Here is a 19420-nt window from a genome sequence, read left to right as displayed (position 1 = left end):
GCCACTTTTTGTTTTGTTTTGTTTTGTTCGCCGATCTGGCTGCCCTGTAGGGGGCGGCGGCATGGAAGAGGGGAGCGCCCTGCTGGGAGTGAGCTGCGCGCTCCGTCTGCCCCAGCCAGTGTAGGTCTGTAGCAAGCCCGGCAGGGCAGCCCGCGTCCTTCCCTCCCTGCCAACTGGAGCGGCGCGGAGCCCTTACGGCAGGCGGCGCGGTGGTTGGGGCCGCGTGGCGAGCGCCCCGCTGAAGCCCTGGCCACCCCCCTTCTTTCTCTCCCCCTGCTCCCTCCCCCTCCCCCCCGCTAGCCAGGGCACGTCTGCAGCACAGGGAGTCCCCCTGCACCCTGACTACGGCCACCCCGCAGGCTTTTTTCCCCCCCTGCTTTGCCACTCTGGTTTGTTTTGTTTGTTTGTTTTTGCTTTGCCAACTGCCCCTTTTTTTTTGCTTGGGGCAGCAAAAAAGCCAGAGCCAGCCCTGTCTGTTGCTTAGTCACCTCCCGCCCAGAATTCAGACATGAAAACTTGATTGCCTCAGGCAGTACCCATCTCTTTTTCCAAGGCTTGCTCCATTTGAATGGATGATCATCAATATTTAATGACCTTCCAATGTTAGCCCTGTACCAAGTGAAAGAGTTTCTCTTGTGGGTTTTAGATCAATATAGAGGCAAAACACATCAGAGAAGGCAAGCGAGCCCCATGTTCAAAATGGAGTTTGCCTTGTAACATAGAAACACATAGAAAGTCCCCAGTACCAAACAGAATTCACAAGCTGTTCAAAGACAAATTCCCCATATTGTTACAGTTTCCATTTAGTGAAGGGTTCCTGGGGGAAGTATATACCGCAACCCACTACTGGGTGCAGCTTGCTTTCCCCTTCATGTTGGCTCAGCCCTGCTCACCAGCATGTTATGGGGGTCAAGCCAAGGTTCAATCATCAACTCACCCTTCTTCTTGGGGAGGGGTAGTACCAGATCTTCAGCCTCTGCTCTCCTCCCCTTTGTGCCTGGAGCCATGATGAGGAGAGGGCTAATGTGACTAAGCAGGGAGTGGTTTTACTCTCCCTTGCTCTCCTGCATAGTCATGCAGTATGAAGAAATGCAAAGTTCTGTACTTAGAAAAACCTGATATCCCCTCCTCTGTACTGCTGTCAGGCAAGGAAAAAGAGCAGGAGTGGGGAGATAGAGGGAAATGGGAAATCCTGTTGCTTTCTGCCAGTTGGCTTGCACCAGTGCTGGGTGACATATTCTGGACTGCACCCTGTGGCCTGGATAAATCCAATGAGATTCCTTTCTATCCTCCTTAAGTTAAGAGGATCCCAGCTGCAGCCATGCCAAGAGACGTGGGCCTAGAGGAGAGAAGTCGCTATAGGTAGGGGAAGGAGAGTGAAGAGAGGCCCAGTATGTCACCTGCCATACCACTTTCCCAAAGGCATTACAGGGATCTCATCCTGATTCCGTCCTGGAAAGTGGAGCTTCTGGACTAAATCCTACTGTCCCCACTGGCTCAGTGTGCTGTGAGTTTGGAGAGAGGCAGAACCCCCTGTCTAGCTTTGCCATCACTGACTACAATGCAAGAAGACAAATATTAACAGCAATTCAGGGCTCTGGTGGCCCCTGTCAGTAAGTGTGAAACCTGAAAGAAGGAGGCACATTATCTTCCTTTCTTGTAGTCTTCCTGAGGGGCTATGGCTGTGCAAGGACTTTCATGAGAACTGAGGAAGAAATTACGTTAGAGAATTCCCAGGACTCAAAGGGTCCAGAAGACATTTCTCACAGGAGCTCTTTCATTTGACAGATGGTGAAATCATTTTATCAGGCTGTGCCAACGCCTGGCTCATGTAACTGACAGCAGGGTGGTGTCAGGTTGCTGCAGTCGGACACAGATTATGCAACCCTCCTCTGGAGTCAGAAGTGTGAGTACTCTCTATTACTATAGAGTTCTTCCTAAAGTCAGGTCACAGTCCTAAACTTTCCACCATTACTAACTGGTCCATCAGCTTTCACATTCAATATCCCCACAAACAAACAAAACCAACCCTACCTCCTTATTACTTGTGATTGCTACTTGTAACAATTGTCTCACTCTTACCTTGTGTCCCCTTCCTCGCTATCTCTGCCTTGTAGCCACCTGTTGTCCCCGGTCAGCTATATAACAAGATTCCAGGAATGTCATTCTGAAGCCTAAAGTGTCTGAAGAGTCAGTGTGAAGCAATGGAAGCAGATACTAGCATGGTTCAAAGCTCTTTTTGTTCAGACTTATCACCAGGCTGAATCATCACTAGGTTTTGTTGTCTCTTATTGCCCAATTTTTAAGTTCTCAGCCATTTTGACTTTACAAATTGCACCTGTGCCAAAGGAAGGCATGTATCTATGCCATGCCAAGAGTCCTTTGATATCAGAGGAAACTCAACTAATTATCACCTTTACTCTACATGAGGGAGACTGCACACACAGATCATGATTACTTGTCCCAACTGCCACAGTTCTTCAAAACCACCCACACAACAACACAACCAGCATACACAATAACCCCAAACATCACACTGAAACCTAAAATGTCTTGTTGAGTCAGTGTAGAGCAATGGAAATATCTACAAGCACGGCTGAGAGCTCTTTTTGTTCAGAATATTACTAGGTTCAGTCATCACTGGGATTCACAGTCTGTTGTCATCAAATTTTTACATTTTCAGACTCTTTCAGCTTTTTTATACACCTGACTTTACATATTACATCCATGAGGCAGCCCGAACTTTTAACTACTGATAGACTGGCAGGCAGGGACCAGCTTTTCAGTATATGCATGTACAGTGCCTAGCACAATGAGATCCTAATCTCGGTTTAGAGCAATATAAATAATAATAATCTGCTACTTAGAGTGATGGAAAACTCAGCTTTGCCTTATTTTGAACTCGCTCATGTTCTCAAAAGTTTGATAAAACTAAAATATTTTGAACTGGGATTCTGCTTGAAGACAAATCTTGTAAGAAAATGAGCAAAGAAAATATCCAATAAAAATTATGTTGAAAACTGAAGCAGAGAGCCAGCAGAGCATAAAACAAATATAAAGGAATAGTGAAAATAGGAGCAGAAGAGAAGAAAATAAAAAAATTATAATAAAAATTATAAAAATAAATGACATATGTGAGATATACAGGCCAGCCACTTGTGCCAACCTGCTCTTTTGGGGGAGAGCGGGGGGGGGGGGGGGTTCTTGGCTGTGTTTCCATCACTCAGAGCTCCTTGAATCCAAGCACTGAGATTCAGGATTGAGGTACAGTAGATGGGATGGTCTAAGGAGACAAGTTTCAAATCTGGATCATGCTGAGGTTAGATTAGGAGGGTTTACATTTGCATTCAGTGATACTGAAATCTAACAAGTTGTTCTCATGGCAGTGTGGTACCAAATGGCAGGAGCCTGGGGAAATCAGCTGTCCTTGAGAGACTTTGGTCATCTCAAGCAGTCCGCAAGAGATTTCAGCCACATCCAAATCACTGCTGGAAAATAAGCCCTAGCCAGTTTTGTATCTGACCACACTGTAGTCAGGTTCATACTTAGGGATCAAATCCATGGGCAATCCAAATTCAAATGAGTTTGGATTTGAGGTTCTGGTTGTGGCTCTCTTCTAATAACCATGAACTTTATTTAACATCTCTGGAGCTTTGTTAGGACAGTGCACATGCAGAGCAAAGTCTTGCCCAGCAAGCAATGGCCTCAGATCAAAACCTGGGATGGATCTTTGACTATGGTCTGTTCTTTAGATGATCCAAAATCCTGCTCAGAAATCTGAAGGGGGCTTTCTCAAGACATGGCGTCACTTCCACGCCCGAGAAATGAACACGGGCATCTGCTGATAGGATGTGGTCACTAAGCAAATCCTTGGACTTTAGTTTGTTGAATATTCTGGGATGGTATATATAGGCTTAGCTCATCTCAGCTAAGGTAGGGTTAGGGTAGATGTAGTCCTGAATGTGAGGGTATTCCTCACTTTTTCAGAAGGAGGTTAGGATAAGAGATCTCTGTAACATCTTAAGGAGAGAGATATGGCAGGTGACCTTGTGTGGCTCTCTTGAATGTATGATAGTCCTTGTTATTTTGATGGCCTGGTATGTGTCAGTATGACAGGGCATGGATAGTTTGTTTGTCTATTCTTGAGTGTCGCATCACCAGTGTTTAGGACCGCAATCTTTGCTCTTCTGGGCTGGTCAGTAAATTCTTCATTTTTCCTTTCGGTACTGAGTTGTGGTTCCTTAAAGAGCCTATACTCTGAGCTCTTTGTGGCAGGAACTTAGTCTTAATATACGCGGAGAAAATGTCAGGCACATCGTAAACTCTACCGTAATTCAATTAATCTATGTCATCATCATTACCACAATTCGTAGGCTATACATGCTCAGCTGCCAGCCGAACTAGTCTGATACTTGCACAGATATTGTTTTCATTCTAGTTTCATATAAACACCAGTTGTGGTAATATGTGGGGTTTTCTTCAAAGTCCACCTGAAGCATTCAATGTTTGCCTGCCCATCCATTTTTAAACATCATATCTCCTTTGAAAAATCATTGGTTTAAATTACAGGAAAAAATAATTCAAATACCTGAGGTAGTTTTGCAAACCCAGAAATAGTTCCCAAGGTTTGTTCATCCCTAATGGTTAAGGTTTGTAGTGGGAAGAGCCCAACAGACTCAAGTAACCACAAAACATATGGTAGCTATCTCAGGATATACAGTAAATCTGTTTCAGGCAGTCTGGTACCAGAGAAGCCTGGCAGATTTCAGGAACATGAAAGGGCTCATGGGATATTAATCTCATCCAAGGAATCTAGTTCGAAATAACCAAAGTTCGTGCTGTTAACCTGAATGCACATGCCTTGAGCACTAAGAGACTTGCTATTATGTCCTACAATCTTTAAAAACACATCTGAAGACATGGTTTTTTTACCCACGAAAGCTTATGCCCAAATAAATCTGTTAGTCTTTAAAGTGCCACCGGACTCCTTGTTTTTTTAAAAACACAGTGACCCAGCAATGACACTCCATTCATAGGTGGTCACACCCAAACAAAGCATGAATGATTTGAAGTATCAACTTCCCAGTTTTAGGAAACATATATTTCCTTATTGTTTTCTATATATAAAACCAAAAAAACCTTGTTGTTTTCCTGACCGTGCTATTCTTGTTATTCTTATCATGAATACCCAGATAACTGAGACATAGTTACACACTTATACATCCTCTCTGCTTCCCTACTCTCCGCCTTCAAATTGTTTAAGTTCACAAACAAACCTCTCGTGCCCTAGAGCTGTGGACCCCTCCTACTGTATGTGTGACCCTTCTCTGACTGTCCAGGACCTTTATATCCTGTACTGAGAAGTTCAGCAAATGGATTTGATTTCCTTTTCCCTTCTGTACCATGCAACAAGTTGGACTCGGAATTGTGGTTATACTCAAATGTCACTTTTGATAAACATTTATTTTCAGCAAGGGAGATTATGTGTGCTTGTTTACAGGCCTTGAAATGGGCTGGCTGGGGAGGAAGGGGCTTATACCGAGTGCTTGCAACATATTGATTCTCTTCCATGCTTGTGATAGCCTCAGACTCCCCATAAGAGTCACACTGTTTAGGACTCCAGATTGTGTCTAGCCCTCAGACATCTCAGGCATCAGAAAAAAATGTCAAGGGTGAAATGATTTCCAAGGTCTCCACCCGGATTATGGACCACACTGAAGCAGCACATATGCCCAGGTTGGCGTCAACCAAGGCTCCGCCAGCTGTGCCATCTGTTTTGAAACATGGCTAAATTTCACCCATTGAATCAGGAGGCTGATTGAAGGGAATTTTGCAAAGAGCATCTGTGCCTTTGGGCAGAGCGGTGCAACGTGCAATGAGAAATCATCATCCCCACCTTCAATTAAGGTCTAAGGTCTAAGAAATATTCATCTTTCCTTGGGATCAAGGCTATCTTTTCAGAAGACACTGAGAACTGCATGGAATGAGTAGCCACCCAAATCCTATGACAAGCCTGCCATTGTTGCTGTCACCACTTCACAAGGGTCTTAGCTACCTTCAGCTGACCTCATGGGCTTGAGGCAGGAATTCCTGGGTGACATTCTATGACATGTGTTATACAGGAGGTCAGAGTAGTTGATCATAATGATCCATTCTGGCCTAATAATGTATTAATCTATTTTTTTTTCTACTCTGAACTCAAATTCCAAGGTCCCTGCTTTCGGCTGCTCCAGAAATATCATAAGAAAATTCTTTCTTGTGGTATTTCAGCTCTTATATGTCAAGTCATGGCAATAACGTGGGGGTGGAGCAGTGCATGAAGTTGTAGGCTAATGACAGGAAAAATTAGTGGAACTTTTTTGAAACTCAACAATGGTTCAACTAAGTTTTAATTTGAGTTTTGGAAAGAGATTTAGGCTGAGGGATTCCTATTTGATTTGAACTGCTTCACCCATCTCTGCTATACAGCGTAGATAAAGAGAGATAATGACAAGTCCATCTAATTTATGTTTAATTTGAATTGTCTTTTAAACTAAACATAAATTGAACCTGTTGTACCATTGTGGAAAAGGGCCTGGTCTGTAATAAAGTTCCAAAGTTCAGGAGTGTTTGGACACTGGATTTTGGTTCATTCCCATCACAGACCAGTGCTATTGTTCTTTAAAAATAAAACAACCCCCACCTCTCTATTTCCTCTGTACTTAGTATACTTTATTATAAGATGACAAAGAAGACTGCATGACTCATGATGATGGAATAAAATTCAGCTCATGAATGGGTTTTCCATAATTTTTTTTCACCTATTGTATTAAAACTACATCAGAGGAAGTATTTACACGATCCTTTGGAATTGGAAACAAGCATGACTGAACAAAGCCATAAAATATAGACTTATTTCTATACGTCAAGGGTTGTAATTTTACAAGATGCCTCAGCTACCTGTATAATTCCGTGGGTCTTAAAAGTCACTGTCTCAGAGGCATGCAGACAGACAGCGTAAGAACACACTTGGTTGTCTATTTTATTGCACACATTGGGTGTGTGGATATTGGTGTTCTCATGAGTTTCTGTCATACAGAGATTTATTATTTATATAATGAATAAGTAACCAAACCTGTATGTATGTACTTATACATTCCATATGCAGGTTTATTATATTATATGTATCATTATAACCCAATACTGCAGTACATTAGGAAAGCTTTCAAAGTGAGATGGGATAAATAAGAGCTCATTAGTCATTCTAAGGTACCAAGGCCTCTGAGATCCCTACCTGCCGGGCAGTTACACTTCTGGTGGGTATCACGAACTTCTCGATGTCTCGGCAAGTTGAACTTTAATTTCTGTAAAGTAAATGGGGAAAAAAGCATCAATAACAGGGATGAAACCCAAACCTTAGCATGTCTGAAAAGTAGGGTGAGAGGAAGCTAATCAATGAGAAAGAGATGCCTGGTGCTGTATTGAAGGCAGGTAATTAGTCCACAACCTTAAACTTTATACCACATGTTTCTTGATTGAAAGCAGGCAGATAAAACTTCAAAATAACCTTCAAGAGTGATCCTTTGGCAAAAAGCCACAATGATGAATTGAGAGGTGACTATGTGCCCACGTGAAGACTGTAATGCTCACAAACCCAACAGAAAACTCTAAGTAGCAGATGAAAAATAGAGACAGGTCCTGCTCTCCCAAAGAGCCAGCTGCTTGGCCTACTGGTAATTTTTGTCCAAAGAGGTGATCCTAGAGAAGACAGCAACTTTGAAACATTCCATGTAGAGCTGGTTGGGCAACGACAAATCTATTTAATAAAAACTTCTGGGGTTTTGAAATGTGTTTCACCTATTGTATTCACCTACTCCATTCCATTGGAACAAAAAGAAAACCATTTGACAATGTCTGAAACAGAGCTGTGTTGAAATGCCCATTTTGGATCAAACATGTCAGGCTTTTGATTTAAGTCTTTCTCTCTCTGGGAATTGACAAGACAGTCCACTCTGGATCTCAGAAATCTTTCTATCAACATCAATACATTTCTGTGAAACGCTAGTTTCTACAAAACACCATTTTCTGAAAATGAAAACTCATTTTGTCGAAAATGTTCTGACCAGCTTTAATTGTATACTCATGAGTGTATTATTAATACGCCTATCATGATTTAGAAGAGAAAAAATGAATTCATCTAGGTTGGTTATACATTACTGAGATGCTGGGTGAGCCACACAGGGTCTCTGTTCAGAAGTAGTTTATGACTTACCCCTTTGCTATCTGCATCTTGTTCATGACTGGAGCTGTGGGTGTGTTGATAATTTGAGAAGACTATCCATTAAATAGAGAACTATCTATCTGAATTTTAGGGCAACACTCCCCACTAATCACAGCTAACTTTTAAGAATCATTGTGTATCATATTCACCTGCTCTTGTTATCCACATCTCTGAGAACTTGGGCCAGTGTTTCAAAGATAAGTGCCTGACTTTAGGCTGTTATATCCATATTTAGGCTCCTAAATAGGTGACATGATTTTCAAAAGGGCTGAGCACCCAGCAGCTCTTACTGACCTTACTGAGAAGTCAACGGGAACTGATCGGTGATCAGTACTTTTGACAATCATGTCACTTATTTAGGAGCCTAAATATGGACTCAGAAGCCTAACTTTAGGCTGCTGTTTTTGAAAATCTTGGTCTAGGAAACTAGAATATATCATCCGAGCCTTTTCCTCTCAACATTGATAACTGTCCAAAAATAGGTACTGTATATGTCATATAACTATGTAGTGCTGGCCAAAAACATTCTGATGGAACATTTCATCGAAATAAAAATTTTCCATGGTAATATGCTGATTTTGACATAATTTAATTTAAAAAAAGAAAACTGAAACAAAGTGTTTAGATAAAGTCAAAATGGAACTACTTTTCATTTTCAAAATTTATCATATACGGTAATGCAATATAATTAATTAAAAGTCAAAATCAGAAGGAAACATTTCAATTGACCCAAAATGAATTTTTTCCTAAAATTTCATTTCATGGGAAATTCCTAGATTTTTTGTTTTCATTCTGATTCAGAATGAAAACAAATGTCAAAATCATGGAATTTCCCCCAAAATGGAAATTCTGGTTCCCTCATATATAACATGTATACCCTCCAGAGCTAAAAACCTAGCTCTGAATGCCTCTGTACTTTGGGAATGTTGAGATCTGGATCCTAATCTAAATGTTGTGGCTCAGACCCATCTGCAATTAAAGTTCACAGCTGTAGTTTGGTTTTTAATACTCTGAGCTAAATTTCAAACATGGGCACAAATAGGAGATTCATATGCTTTATATGGAATCTTAAATTGGAACAAATGGACATGTATGTTCCCCTTTTCATCCAAGTGCCACTTTAAACATCCGAACACAAAATTTCAACATTTCAGTAAGGTTCCCACATTTGGAAATTGGGCCCTGCATGTCATTTATCTTTGTGAGTTAAGGGATGATGTCACAGTGCATGATTTGCATGGACAGGAGTGTTTTGTGACAAGTCATTCTCTAACTAGTGAAGATTAATGCTCTGCCTGGAACTCGGCTCTTTGATGTACTATTTATAGAACAGAAATATTAAAAATGTAAAAAGGATCTGTCACTCAAAATTGCAGAGTACATCCAGGCTGTCAAAAGAAATTGACAGTGACACACAACTAGTGGAAATAAACATTTATTTAATCAGCAATTTACTTTGCTACTGTAGAAATTTGTACAGAAAAAGTGATGACCCACCAGACTCTGGAAACAGAAATACAGAACTCACTAGAGCCTTATTCACTGAGTGTGAAGAGTGGAATGTACCTAATGTACAGTACTGTTTAAATCATCTATAAGATCACTGTGATAGCACCATATGTTCCCCTGGAGTTTAAAAACAAAATTATAAACAGATAGTTAGAAATGGCTGGGAGAGCTTAAAAATCTAAGAATTTGTAAAGGGCGCTGATAGAAGGCTTGCCCCTTTTCTCCCAGAGGAAAGCTCTACAAAGTTCCCATTGTGGAGTTTCCTTCAAATTCTCCCACTGTGGTTTGATCCGCCGGAGTGCGCAGCTCCGCCCCCCCAGAGCACTGCTTTGCCGCGTTATATCCGAATTCGTGTTATATTGGGTCGCGTTATATCGGGGTAGAGGTGTAATTGGTTACAAACTTGTCCTGAGTTTCTGGAATTGCAGTTCTCATGCTCTGGTTAGTGCCCTGTGTGTTTGCAGCTACAGGCTACAAGTTCTACTCTTGGTCCTGTTTGTCTGTGGTTATCTGGCAACTACTGTGCTTATAGTTATGGAACCACCCATCACTATGTGCCACGGTAGCTGTGAGCAGAAGGCAAGATGTAGTGTCTGGGAGTGGGCAAATAGAACAAAAAAGTCTATCTGAAATACATGTTGGAAATAGCAAATGAAGCTGGCAGTGAGTTTCCTTGAAGGTGATAATAGATGGCAACTTACTGCTAACTAACTTATAGGGCCTTATCCAAATCCAGTTGAAGTTAATAGGAGTCTTCCATTCTTCCTTTCCAAGTGAGTGCCTGGTTGGGATGTGTCCTAGCTTAGGGGAAACAGGGAGTGGTACTTGGGAGAGGGTAAACTAGAGCAGTGTTTCCCAAACAGTGGGTCCTGACCTACAAGTGAGTTGCGGAAAGGGTCTAGATGGGCCGTCATGTACAGGGCTGGATTAACCCATCACTGGGCTCTGGTCTAGGCAAACATATTTCTACTGCCCCAGTGCTGAGAGAAGGCCCTGGGGAGGGTATGGAGGGTTGGAGAGTGAGCCCACTACACAGCGGTGACTCCTGTCCCATAGGGCTGGGCCTAGCTCACTGTTCCAGGCATTGTGACCTGGCACACAGGGCTGCAGCACCCCTCAGGGTTGGCCCAGCTGTCACTCCAGGAGGGGTGGCTGGACCATACCTTAGAGGTGCTGCACCCTCATGCGCCAGGTCAGAATGCCACACACTCAAATTTGGGCTCTCCTCTCCTCTGTCATGAGTGAGTGAGTACAGGTAAGGGCAGGGCAGACTCACTGTTCAACCCCATGCCATGCCCCTGGGCGTCCCCTCCACACTGGCCGGGATTAGGGCTGTGGTGCCGGGGGAAGGTGCATATATGTAATGTTGGGTCACACAAAAAAAAAAGGCCAAATGCAGCTGATGTGTCACCTTAGTCAAACATTTGGGAAGCACTGGATTAGAGGTCTCGAGCAGCTACAGTTGTTTTGGTTCAGGAGGAGGGTAAAATTATTTCCTGCTCCACCCCCAACTTCTAAAGGAAACAGATTCTAGAGAATTGTAGCCAATCAGAAGAGTTCAAAGACTAGTAGCATCGCTAATGGCTCGTGTGATTTTATCTCAAGTCTCATGGTATTTGGTGTTCTTATAGCCCCACCTCCTGGAGCATGTTACCTGAGCATGTGAGACTCTCACATTAATTTTTTTTAAACGTGTCTAGCCCCCTTGGTTGCAAAGAAATGCCTTCAATAGTGAGCTCTACAAACTCAAGAACCAAAAGGCAAATTAGTAGAAACCAAAACTTATTTTGTAAAATTTCATGATTTTAAGGCAATCTCATGATTTTGGGACCTTTCTCATGATTTTTGAATGTAGGGGATTGGCAATGCTGAGATGGAGAGCCAGGGGAAGGTAGCACATAGTACTAAAGGCACCGCAGCTTGGCACTCGCTGACCATTAGATAGCAAGAATCATGAGGTTTAGTTCCCTGAACCACTTAAATGAAATGAGAGAAAATCTTCAGATGGGAACAGAGAAGGAAAATATACCAGGAGTTCCACTGCTAGGCACCTTCCCCAAGGCTGAGAAAATCAGAAGTCTATACCGACACATAGAAAAGAGTACTGATCCATTCTCCGCTCCTCCAACACAGCCCCAACATCTCTTTTAAAAGGTGACAAATGGACTCCGTGACATTGGATACATGGCTGAGTTGTATTTTGTACAGGTACAGAGTGACAGTAAAGTCAACTCTCTGTTTCCTGGGAGTTTTCAGGATGATGATTGTTTTTAATTTATGCAAAAAAGATGAATTCCCAACTCTGGAAATTCACCACTTCTTCATGTATTGTGAGCAGGGAGCCCCGAGAACACCCTGTGTTCCATCCTACTGAGCTTTTGGCAAGAAGAGACAAGGCCGCATGTTCACCAGCATGGGGAAATTCTTCGTTTGCCTCTTTTCAAATCACTGCCTCAGCTTTCAGTGCCAACTGTACAGTTTATTTGCACTTTTTATTTGATTTTTCTCATGCACCATAAATACAGAGGAATTCTAGCCTGCAGCCAAAGTTTTCTCAGAAACATCCATATCAGTCCTAGTCGGCGCAGACTTTTTCAGGGAAAGACATGGAACCCATTCCTGGCTGGCAGAAAATTCCAGCCCAGTATTTACTACACATGACCATAGTGGGAAGTTTTGACAGTAGCTAATGAAGTCTGCACTAGTCAGACTGGCTCTGTAGAGGACTGCCCACTAGTCTGTTAATTCTATTGGACGGAAGGGAGGAACAGCAGTGTAGCCACACTAAGTATGAGAGTTAGGTTAAAAAAAAATCATGAGATTTGATTAAAAAACACGAGATTTTAAAAAATAATAAGTTTTGATTTCTTTTTATTTGCCTTCTGGTTCCTGAGTCTCTCGAGCTTTTCTCTGCAACTATGACAGCTAGAAACTTACATTTAAAAAACATGAAAGCTGAGATTCTCATGTAATGCCCTGACCCCAGGAGCTGTGGCTTTACAAAGACAACAAATATCACAAGATTTAGGATAGAAATGTGAGAGTGGGCAGCACTGGAACAACCTGACCTGGAGGTAGATGCTCACATGGAATAGCTTGTGGATACAGCTCCTGGGAAGAAGAGGAAATTGAAATGGATGAGAGTGGCTTTCTGTTGTGCTGGATGCGTTTCTCCAGGTGATTCCTCACTCTCCGTGGGAAGCAGGAACGGGCCCTTCACCTGGGTGTAAGCGGCACAAATGTTCTCTGTGAGTGAGAATCTTGCTAGATCACTTATGTATTTAGGCACCAATTCTCTGTTGCTCCATTCCTGCTCTTCACGGAGGAACGGGGTGTGGATGGGGGGACATGTGGCTACCAACCTCCTTCACATCCCCATGTTTTCAGGGAAGCTGGGACTCTTTCATGCCCCTGGTGCAAGCTAGAACTTACACTATGACTGCACTGGCTGCCCCCAGGCAAGAACACCTGGACCAGCCCCAAGCAAGAGCAGCCAGAGTCCAGCATGGTCCAACCACACCCTCGCCTTTTGTTTTTCCCTGCCTGCCCTGGCACACCTCTTACTCCTTGAGGGGATGGCAGTGTGGAGCCATTCTGGCAGATATAAGCTAGCTGAGAAACCTGCTTACAAAGGACTAGTCCCAGAGTAACATTGGTATCCCCTTTATGCCACCAGAGCACAGGTGAGAACTGAGCCCTTAGTCTTCCCAATGTGCTTCCCCCAAAAGGTATGTGGTGGTAACTCAGCTTGAACATGCACAGGGAAACATAAAATGACACACAATCACAATCCACTCTTAAGCATACGCTCACCCATATAAACACCTCACCACACGTCCATTTACAACACACTTGCATACATGCACCACACAAACTGCACATTCACAATAAACACACAAACACATGCCGTAACAGTTCTCATACATACATTGACTTTACATTCACACACAGAGAACACACAGCCACATGCATGTGAATCCAAGCCCAATACATGTACATACACACTCACAAAATCCCCAGTCCACAAATACAGGTGTCCCCCCAGCCTCACCCCCTGACACAATTGAAAGGAGGATGCCGGGCTGCTTCACTCCATGTTCTTCTCCTAACCCCAGCAGTTCCCCCCTCCCCCAATTAGGACGGATTCCATAGCTTTGGAAGTCTGGGGATTTTTTTAAAAACATTATTTTGTGCTGAATTCTATGAAACTGGCAGCTGTATAACTCATTAAGGTCAAAACATCGAGGGAGAGTGTAGTTTGTCCAGGAGGATGTGGCCGTAAGAGGCCTGATGCTCTGAAAGAAAAGGGGATGAATATGCTTCCTTGCTCACCCTTCCTCTAAAGTGATCTCCCAGACTCTCATATTCCACCAGTTTCTGTCTCCATCTCTTGCTTTTCCCATTCCTGTTCTCCCTCCCTTTCAATCTCCTTTCTCAGTCTCCCTTTCTACTCTCCTTTATTTGTCTCCTCTATGCTTTTGCTCTGTCTCTTTCCTTCTTATCTCTTGACATCCTTCCTGGGGACTTGTGTCGCTAAAGTGTTGAACTAGCTATTAGAAGAGAAAACATATAGTTTACTGGGTTTGATTCTCCTCTCACGGACACGGGTGTAAATCAGGAATAACTCCATTGAAGTAGATGCAGTCACAACAGTGTAAATCTGGTGTAACAGGAGAATCAGACTCATTTTCAACTAACTTCTTTCATTGAGTTCTGTTATAATTTTGAAGCTTTCACAGGGCAATGTCCTAGAAGTGCTGTCTGGTGCGCCAGCTTCCTTACACCAGTGTCCTGTCAATACCAGCAGGGACTCCAGCGATAGGGCCTTCCTTCATATTCCCATTCTTCCAGGGTCAGCTGGGAATTGAACAGTGTGTGAGCCTCTTTATGGCAGTGCCCCACATAGGTCAGTAGGACTTTAGCAATGTGATCTACTTCACAGAAGTGCATTACTAGGACTCCAGCAGTGTGGGCTTGTAGCGTTGTGCCCGGCCAATCCCAGCTAGGAGTTCAGCGGTGTGAGCTTCCTCACAGCAGTGCCATATCAAAGTTAGCTATTAAAGAGCTCATCTGCAAGCTAATCAGGCTGTCAAAGAATCATCCACAGATATCAAGCACTCAGAGTTATTACATGCAGTACAGCGATATTTTATCCAGAACCCCCCATTATTTTAACCTGTGCCAAAAATCCTCTCTCAGAGTATGATGAGACAATGGCAGAGTCACGGTGCTGCTCTTATTCATTGTTTGCTGGTGTTCCAGGGGAATGCAGCTCTCAATGGTTTTATTACTTTGTTCTTTGACTAGTTTCCTAATATTGCAATATGTGAATGAAATAATGGAGCACAGTGGGCTGCAGAAACTAGCTCCATTTTTATAAGCTAATGGGTCTGACACCAGTCCTTTCCATACCCCACATTTATACGAATCTGTGATACGTCTGACCTGAGCAAAAGCTGGAGTGGTTTGCACAGTGAAAGAGAAAAAAAAGACCTGGCGTGCTCCCTCCTTCTCCTCCCCACCCTCCTTGGATCTCTCTGGGTATCACAGAATATCCTCCCTGATCGTTTGAGTCAGTGCATACCAAAGTTGGGCATCTTTGACCAGTTTGGACAAGTGAGCACCCATCTAACTTCTAGCACTTGTCAGAACCACAACAAAACCCACAAGCTGTACAGGATTTTAAAAGTTGGCCATCAACAACAATTGAGAAGAACAAATGCATTGTATTAACAGGAGTGTCCTATGTAAGACTAACTGTCACGCTCTACTGGGCACTGGTGAGGCCTCAGCTGGAGTACTGTGTCCAGTTCTTGGCACCACACTATAGGAAATATGTAGACATATTAGAAAGAGTCCAGAGGAGAGCTACAAACATGATAAAAGGCTTAGAAAACCTGAGCTATGAAGGTTAAAAAAACTTGGCATGTTTAGTCATGAGAAAAGAAGACTGAAGGAGGACCTGATAACAGTCATATACATTAAGGGCTGCTTTAAAGAGGACAGTGATATATTATACTGTATGTCCACTAAAGGTAGGACAAGAAGTAATGGGCTTAATCTGCAACAAAGGAGACTGAAGATAGATATTAGGAAAAATGTTCTAACTATAGGGATTGTTAAACTCTGGAATTGGCTTCCAAGGGAGGTGGTGGAATCTCCGTCACCGGAGGTTTTTAAGAACCTGTTGTACAAACACCTGTCAAGAGTGGTCTAGGTAGACTTGGTCCTGCCTCAGTGCAGGGGGCTGGATTAGATGACTCTCGAGGTCCCTTCCAGCCCTACATATCTATAACTGTATGATTAGAAACATGAAGTGGGTACATGACAACGATGAAATGGGAGATCTTTCAGGGTTGGGGGGTTTATCTCTGAGCTTTCAGATGCACAATATGACTCATGAATCTATTGGTCTGTCTGGCTAAGATTTTTTGACAGGAGCTATCACGGTAGTATCTAAGAATCTGATCCACAGCCCAATGGACTCCACAGACAGACTCTCTTTGACTCTAGTAGTGTTTGGATCAGGCCCTAAGTGCTGAAGCCAGAGAAGAGCTCGGGGGTATGAACTTCTGTTAATACCTAGAAGGACTCTAGCAATATTTGTCTTTTTATTTTCCAAACTACTGTAAAAGTAGTTTGGACTGAAATAAAGGGGAATTTCTTCCAAACTGCTTTGAAACAAAGCATCTAGGAATCAGCTCATCATCATATTTACCTATCTCTGCCTGCTGCTTTTCCCAGTTTACCTGTCACAGCATGGGTACCTTTGCTACTATCACCAGGCTGTTCCCAGGCATGTTCAGTTCAGCTGGTGATGAATTTTTCTATTTGTTTTAAACTGTTAATGTGATGTTTAAATCTGGTCTCTGAATTGCACCCTGTGTACCTATCCCTACTGGTATCCTGTCATCTCATGTGAATCGAAACCCCCTCATTACCAGACTGAAGCTAAAAACTGATGCTATAAAGGGGCCCTTTCTTGGGGAAAAGAAACAAAACCCTCTAATTTTAAAACCATGGAAGCTCAGACAAATCATAGACTTTGTCAGACAGAAGCAAAATCTGAGCTGCTTATAAAGAAGGAGGGCTAAAGGGGAGCGATCTGAGGGGATTCACATCTTAATGAGTTAACAGGCACTCGGCTGTATCATTTGCTTAGAAAATTCTTTAAGCAAAATAGAAAAAGCTAAAATATATATTTATATGAAAATGAAAGCACACAGACCTCATCAAGCAGTTGGTCAACTCTTCCCAAAATAGCTGTCTCCATTTGGTCTGCAGAGAGCCAGGCAGGGAGCTGAGTGCATCTGTCTGCTTCCAAATGTGAAACCCTGGATTGCAGGTCTGATGTCCTAAAGTATAGCAGGAGGCTCAGCACCAGAGAAATCAAAGACACCCCAGGAAGCCCAGAGCCCAGCAGTAGAGGAAACCTGCAGCATCTTTCTCCATCCCCTGTCCTGGGGGGAGCAATGCACCCCCTGTCAAAGGCACTATTGCTAGCACCTTTCCAGCCCTTCTCCTCCAACATTCCCTCCCTCTCCTGAGAAACAATAAATAAATAAATAGAATAAATAAAGTTTCAATCCCACTCCAAGAAGAACAATCCAGAATTCATGGAAGAGCAGCGTCCGAGGGAATCCCAATGCCACTGAATAATAGAAATGATAACAACAACAACAACAAAATTGTATGGATAAAAAGGGGAAAAAAGTGATTTAAAAAAAGAAAGGATCCAACTCCAGAAAAGTTTTGGGGAAAATAATCAGATCAGTTTGTGTCTTTCAGTCTTTTTTGTTTGTTGTTCTTTTCCTCTCCCTCTAGGTTTGTCAGTTTCAGTTCCTTAGCAGAGTGGTTAAGAGATTGCACATGAAAGTCCCCATTAGAGAGAGGTAATTCTCAACTGCTTTGGAGTTGCACTGTGGCTGATCCTGGCTTCTCTGTAACATGACACACTCTCTCTGAACTACACGGATCGGATGAGCAAGCTGTACTGCTTCCCAAAGTAACCTCCTCTGCTCTCCCTCTCTCTCTTTCTCTGTGCAATGATTTATTTATTTATGCAAAGTTTCTGGGTGGGATCAGACCTTGCGACGCCCCCATCCCCATCAGTCCCCAAAGCACCTCTCATCAGCTACCCCTTCCCTTTGAAGTGACACTCACTGCAGTTATTTATAGCAGCAGGAAAGAGATTGTAAAGCAGAGGCAGGACTCACACTTCTTTCCTTGTCTCACACCATGGTGTTGTTTTAACTTCCTTCATAGGGGACTTTATGATACTGCCACAAATGGGTCCTGGTTTCTGGACAGATCTGGTGTTTTGAACTTGTCTGGGATGGAAGTAACTGAGAGCAGAACTTCACCCTGCTTTCAGGTTGTTCTGCAGTGAATCTTCCACTGGCTTCTTTCTTGGTGTGGAGACATGTAGGTTAATTTGGCGCAGGTGTTTCAGAAGAGCAGCTCGCTGATGTGGGACAAGAGGGAAATAGCCAAAACTCTGAACAAGGTCCACAAAAGCCACATGGGATCTAACATTCAGCATGCAGCTGAACTGAATGGGGTCTGTCTTTTCAGCATAGAAATTGAATATAGATCCCAGATATCTTCAATCAAACCTATGTTATGGCTCAAAATGGAGGAGCTAGAGAATGTGTTGGGAGGGAAGGAGATTACTGCTTGGAGGGCTCAGACTGTCAGATTTCTGTCTGCAGGCAGCGTACCTTGTTTTCTGATCATGTTAGGTCTATAACCTAACCATGATTGGCCACGGTCAGTTGTTGGACAGGACGCCTCCCATGACACACTCTGGTGGTGCAGGAAGTGAGGCTGATGATTCAGTATGTATTGTTCTCCTCTCCAAGCATAGGGTTAGGGGGCACCAGGCTGCTCGAAGTACTATTTTTTTAACCAGATGTAAAAAATGAGGCTCTTATCACTTGCAGTCATTACAGATCCTGTGTCACTTTCTGTTAAAGTAAAAATATGGGTCCTGGCCAAATTCCAGCTGAGGTAGTTACATTCTGTCTGCCTATGTTCCCTTTGCAATTCAAACTGGGTTCTGTATTATTCATTTTGTTATCTAAAATATAATATAATTTATTAATAATAATAATAATTGTTATTATTATACTCTATTAATTACATACCATGTTGCTTAGGATCCCCAGTCAAGGACCAGGACCCCATTGTGGTATGTGTTGTACTAACACAGAACAAAAGATGGCCCTTGCCCCGAGGAGCTTACAATTTAAGTATAAGACAAAAGACAACAGATGGATACAGACAGACAGGGAAGGGAAAGGAAACAATGGCCAGCATGATGGGCAGAGGTCTTGGTGCACCAGCAGCCTGCATTGTTATATAGGTGCTATGTTCCACTGGGTAGATGGCTGCATTTCAGTGGTGGGTGAATTGGTCTCAGTATCTCTCACTTAACTCACATGGGTTTTAATTAACAGCCAGGTCTATATCAGATTTTGCTGGCACAGAGTGTAGCAGAAGTCTGTGGGGACAGCAACTCTGCTAAGGGAGGAGGTTACAGTGGAAAGTGGCCACAAACTTCCTTGCAGTGGGGGAACAGGCAGGGGAATGTAGAAGGCCAGTGTAGCCCCAATGTAGGCTGTGCTAACTGGTGAAAAGGGGTGTCCAGGC

The 19420-nt window shown here is 43.0% G+C and overlaps 1 protein-coding gene across 5 annotated transcripts in view; it reads right to left on the bottom strand.

Moving 5' to 3' along the window:
• The window catches only part of COL13A1 (collagen type XIII alpha 1 chain), a 165061-nt gene extending 147242 nt beyond the window's left edge, over nt 1-17819 (bottom strand). For all 5 annotated transcript variants that reach the window (XM_034775203.1, XM_034775200.1, XM_034775199.1 and 2 more), the window contains exons 1-2: nt 16998-17819; nt 7274-7343 (exon numbers count right to left, since the gene is read on the bottom strand). In XM_034775203.1, the coding sequence (XP_034631094.1) occupies nt 7274-7343; nt 16998-17300 (373 nt within the window). In that variant the 5' untranslated portion in view covers nt 17301-17819. The remainder of the gene's footprint in view (nt 1-7273; nt 7344-16997) is intronic.
• Between the last annotated feature and the right edge of the window lie 1601 nt (nt 17820-19420).

Source organism: Trachemys scripta, chromosome 7 (genome assembly GCF_013100865.1).
Source record: "Trachemys scripta elegans isolate TJP31775 chromosome 7, CAS_Tse_1.0, whole genome shotgun sequence".
In the NCBI taxonomy this organism is placed as follows: Eukaryota; Metazoa; Chordata; order Testudines; family Emydidae; genus Trachemys; species Trachemys scripta.
This window is presented reverse-complemented; position numbering and strand designations above follow the sequence as displayed.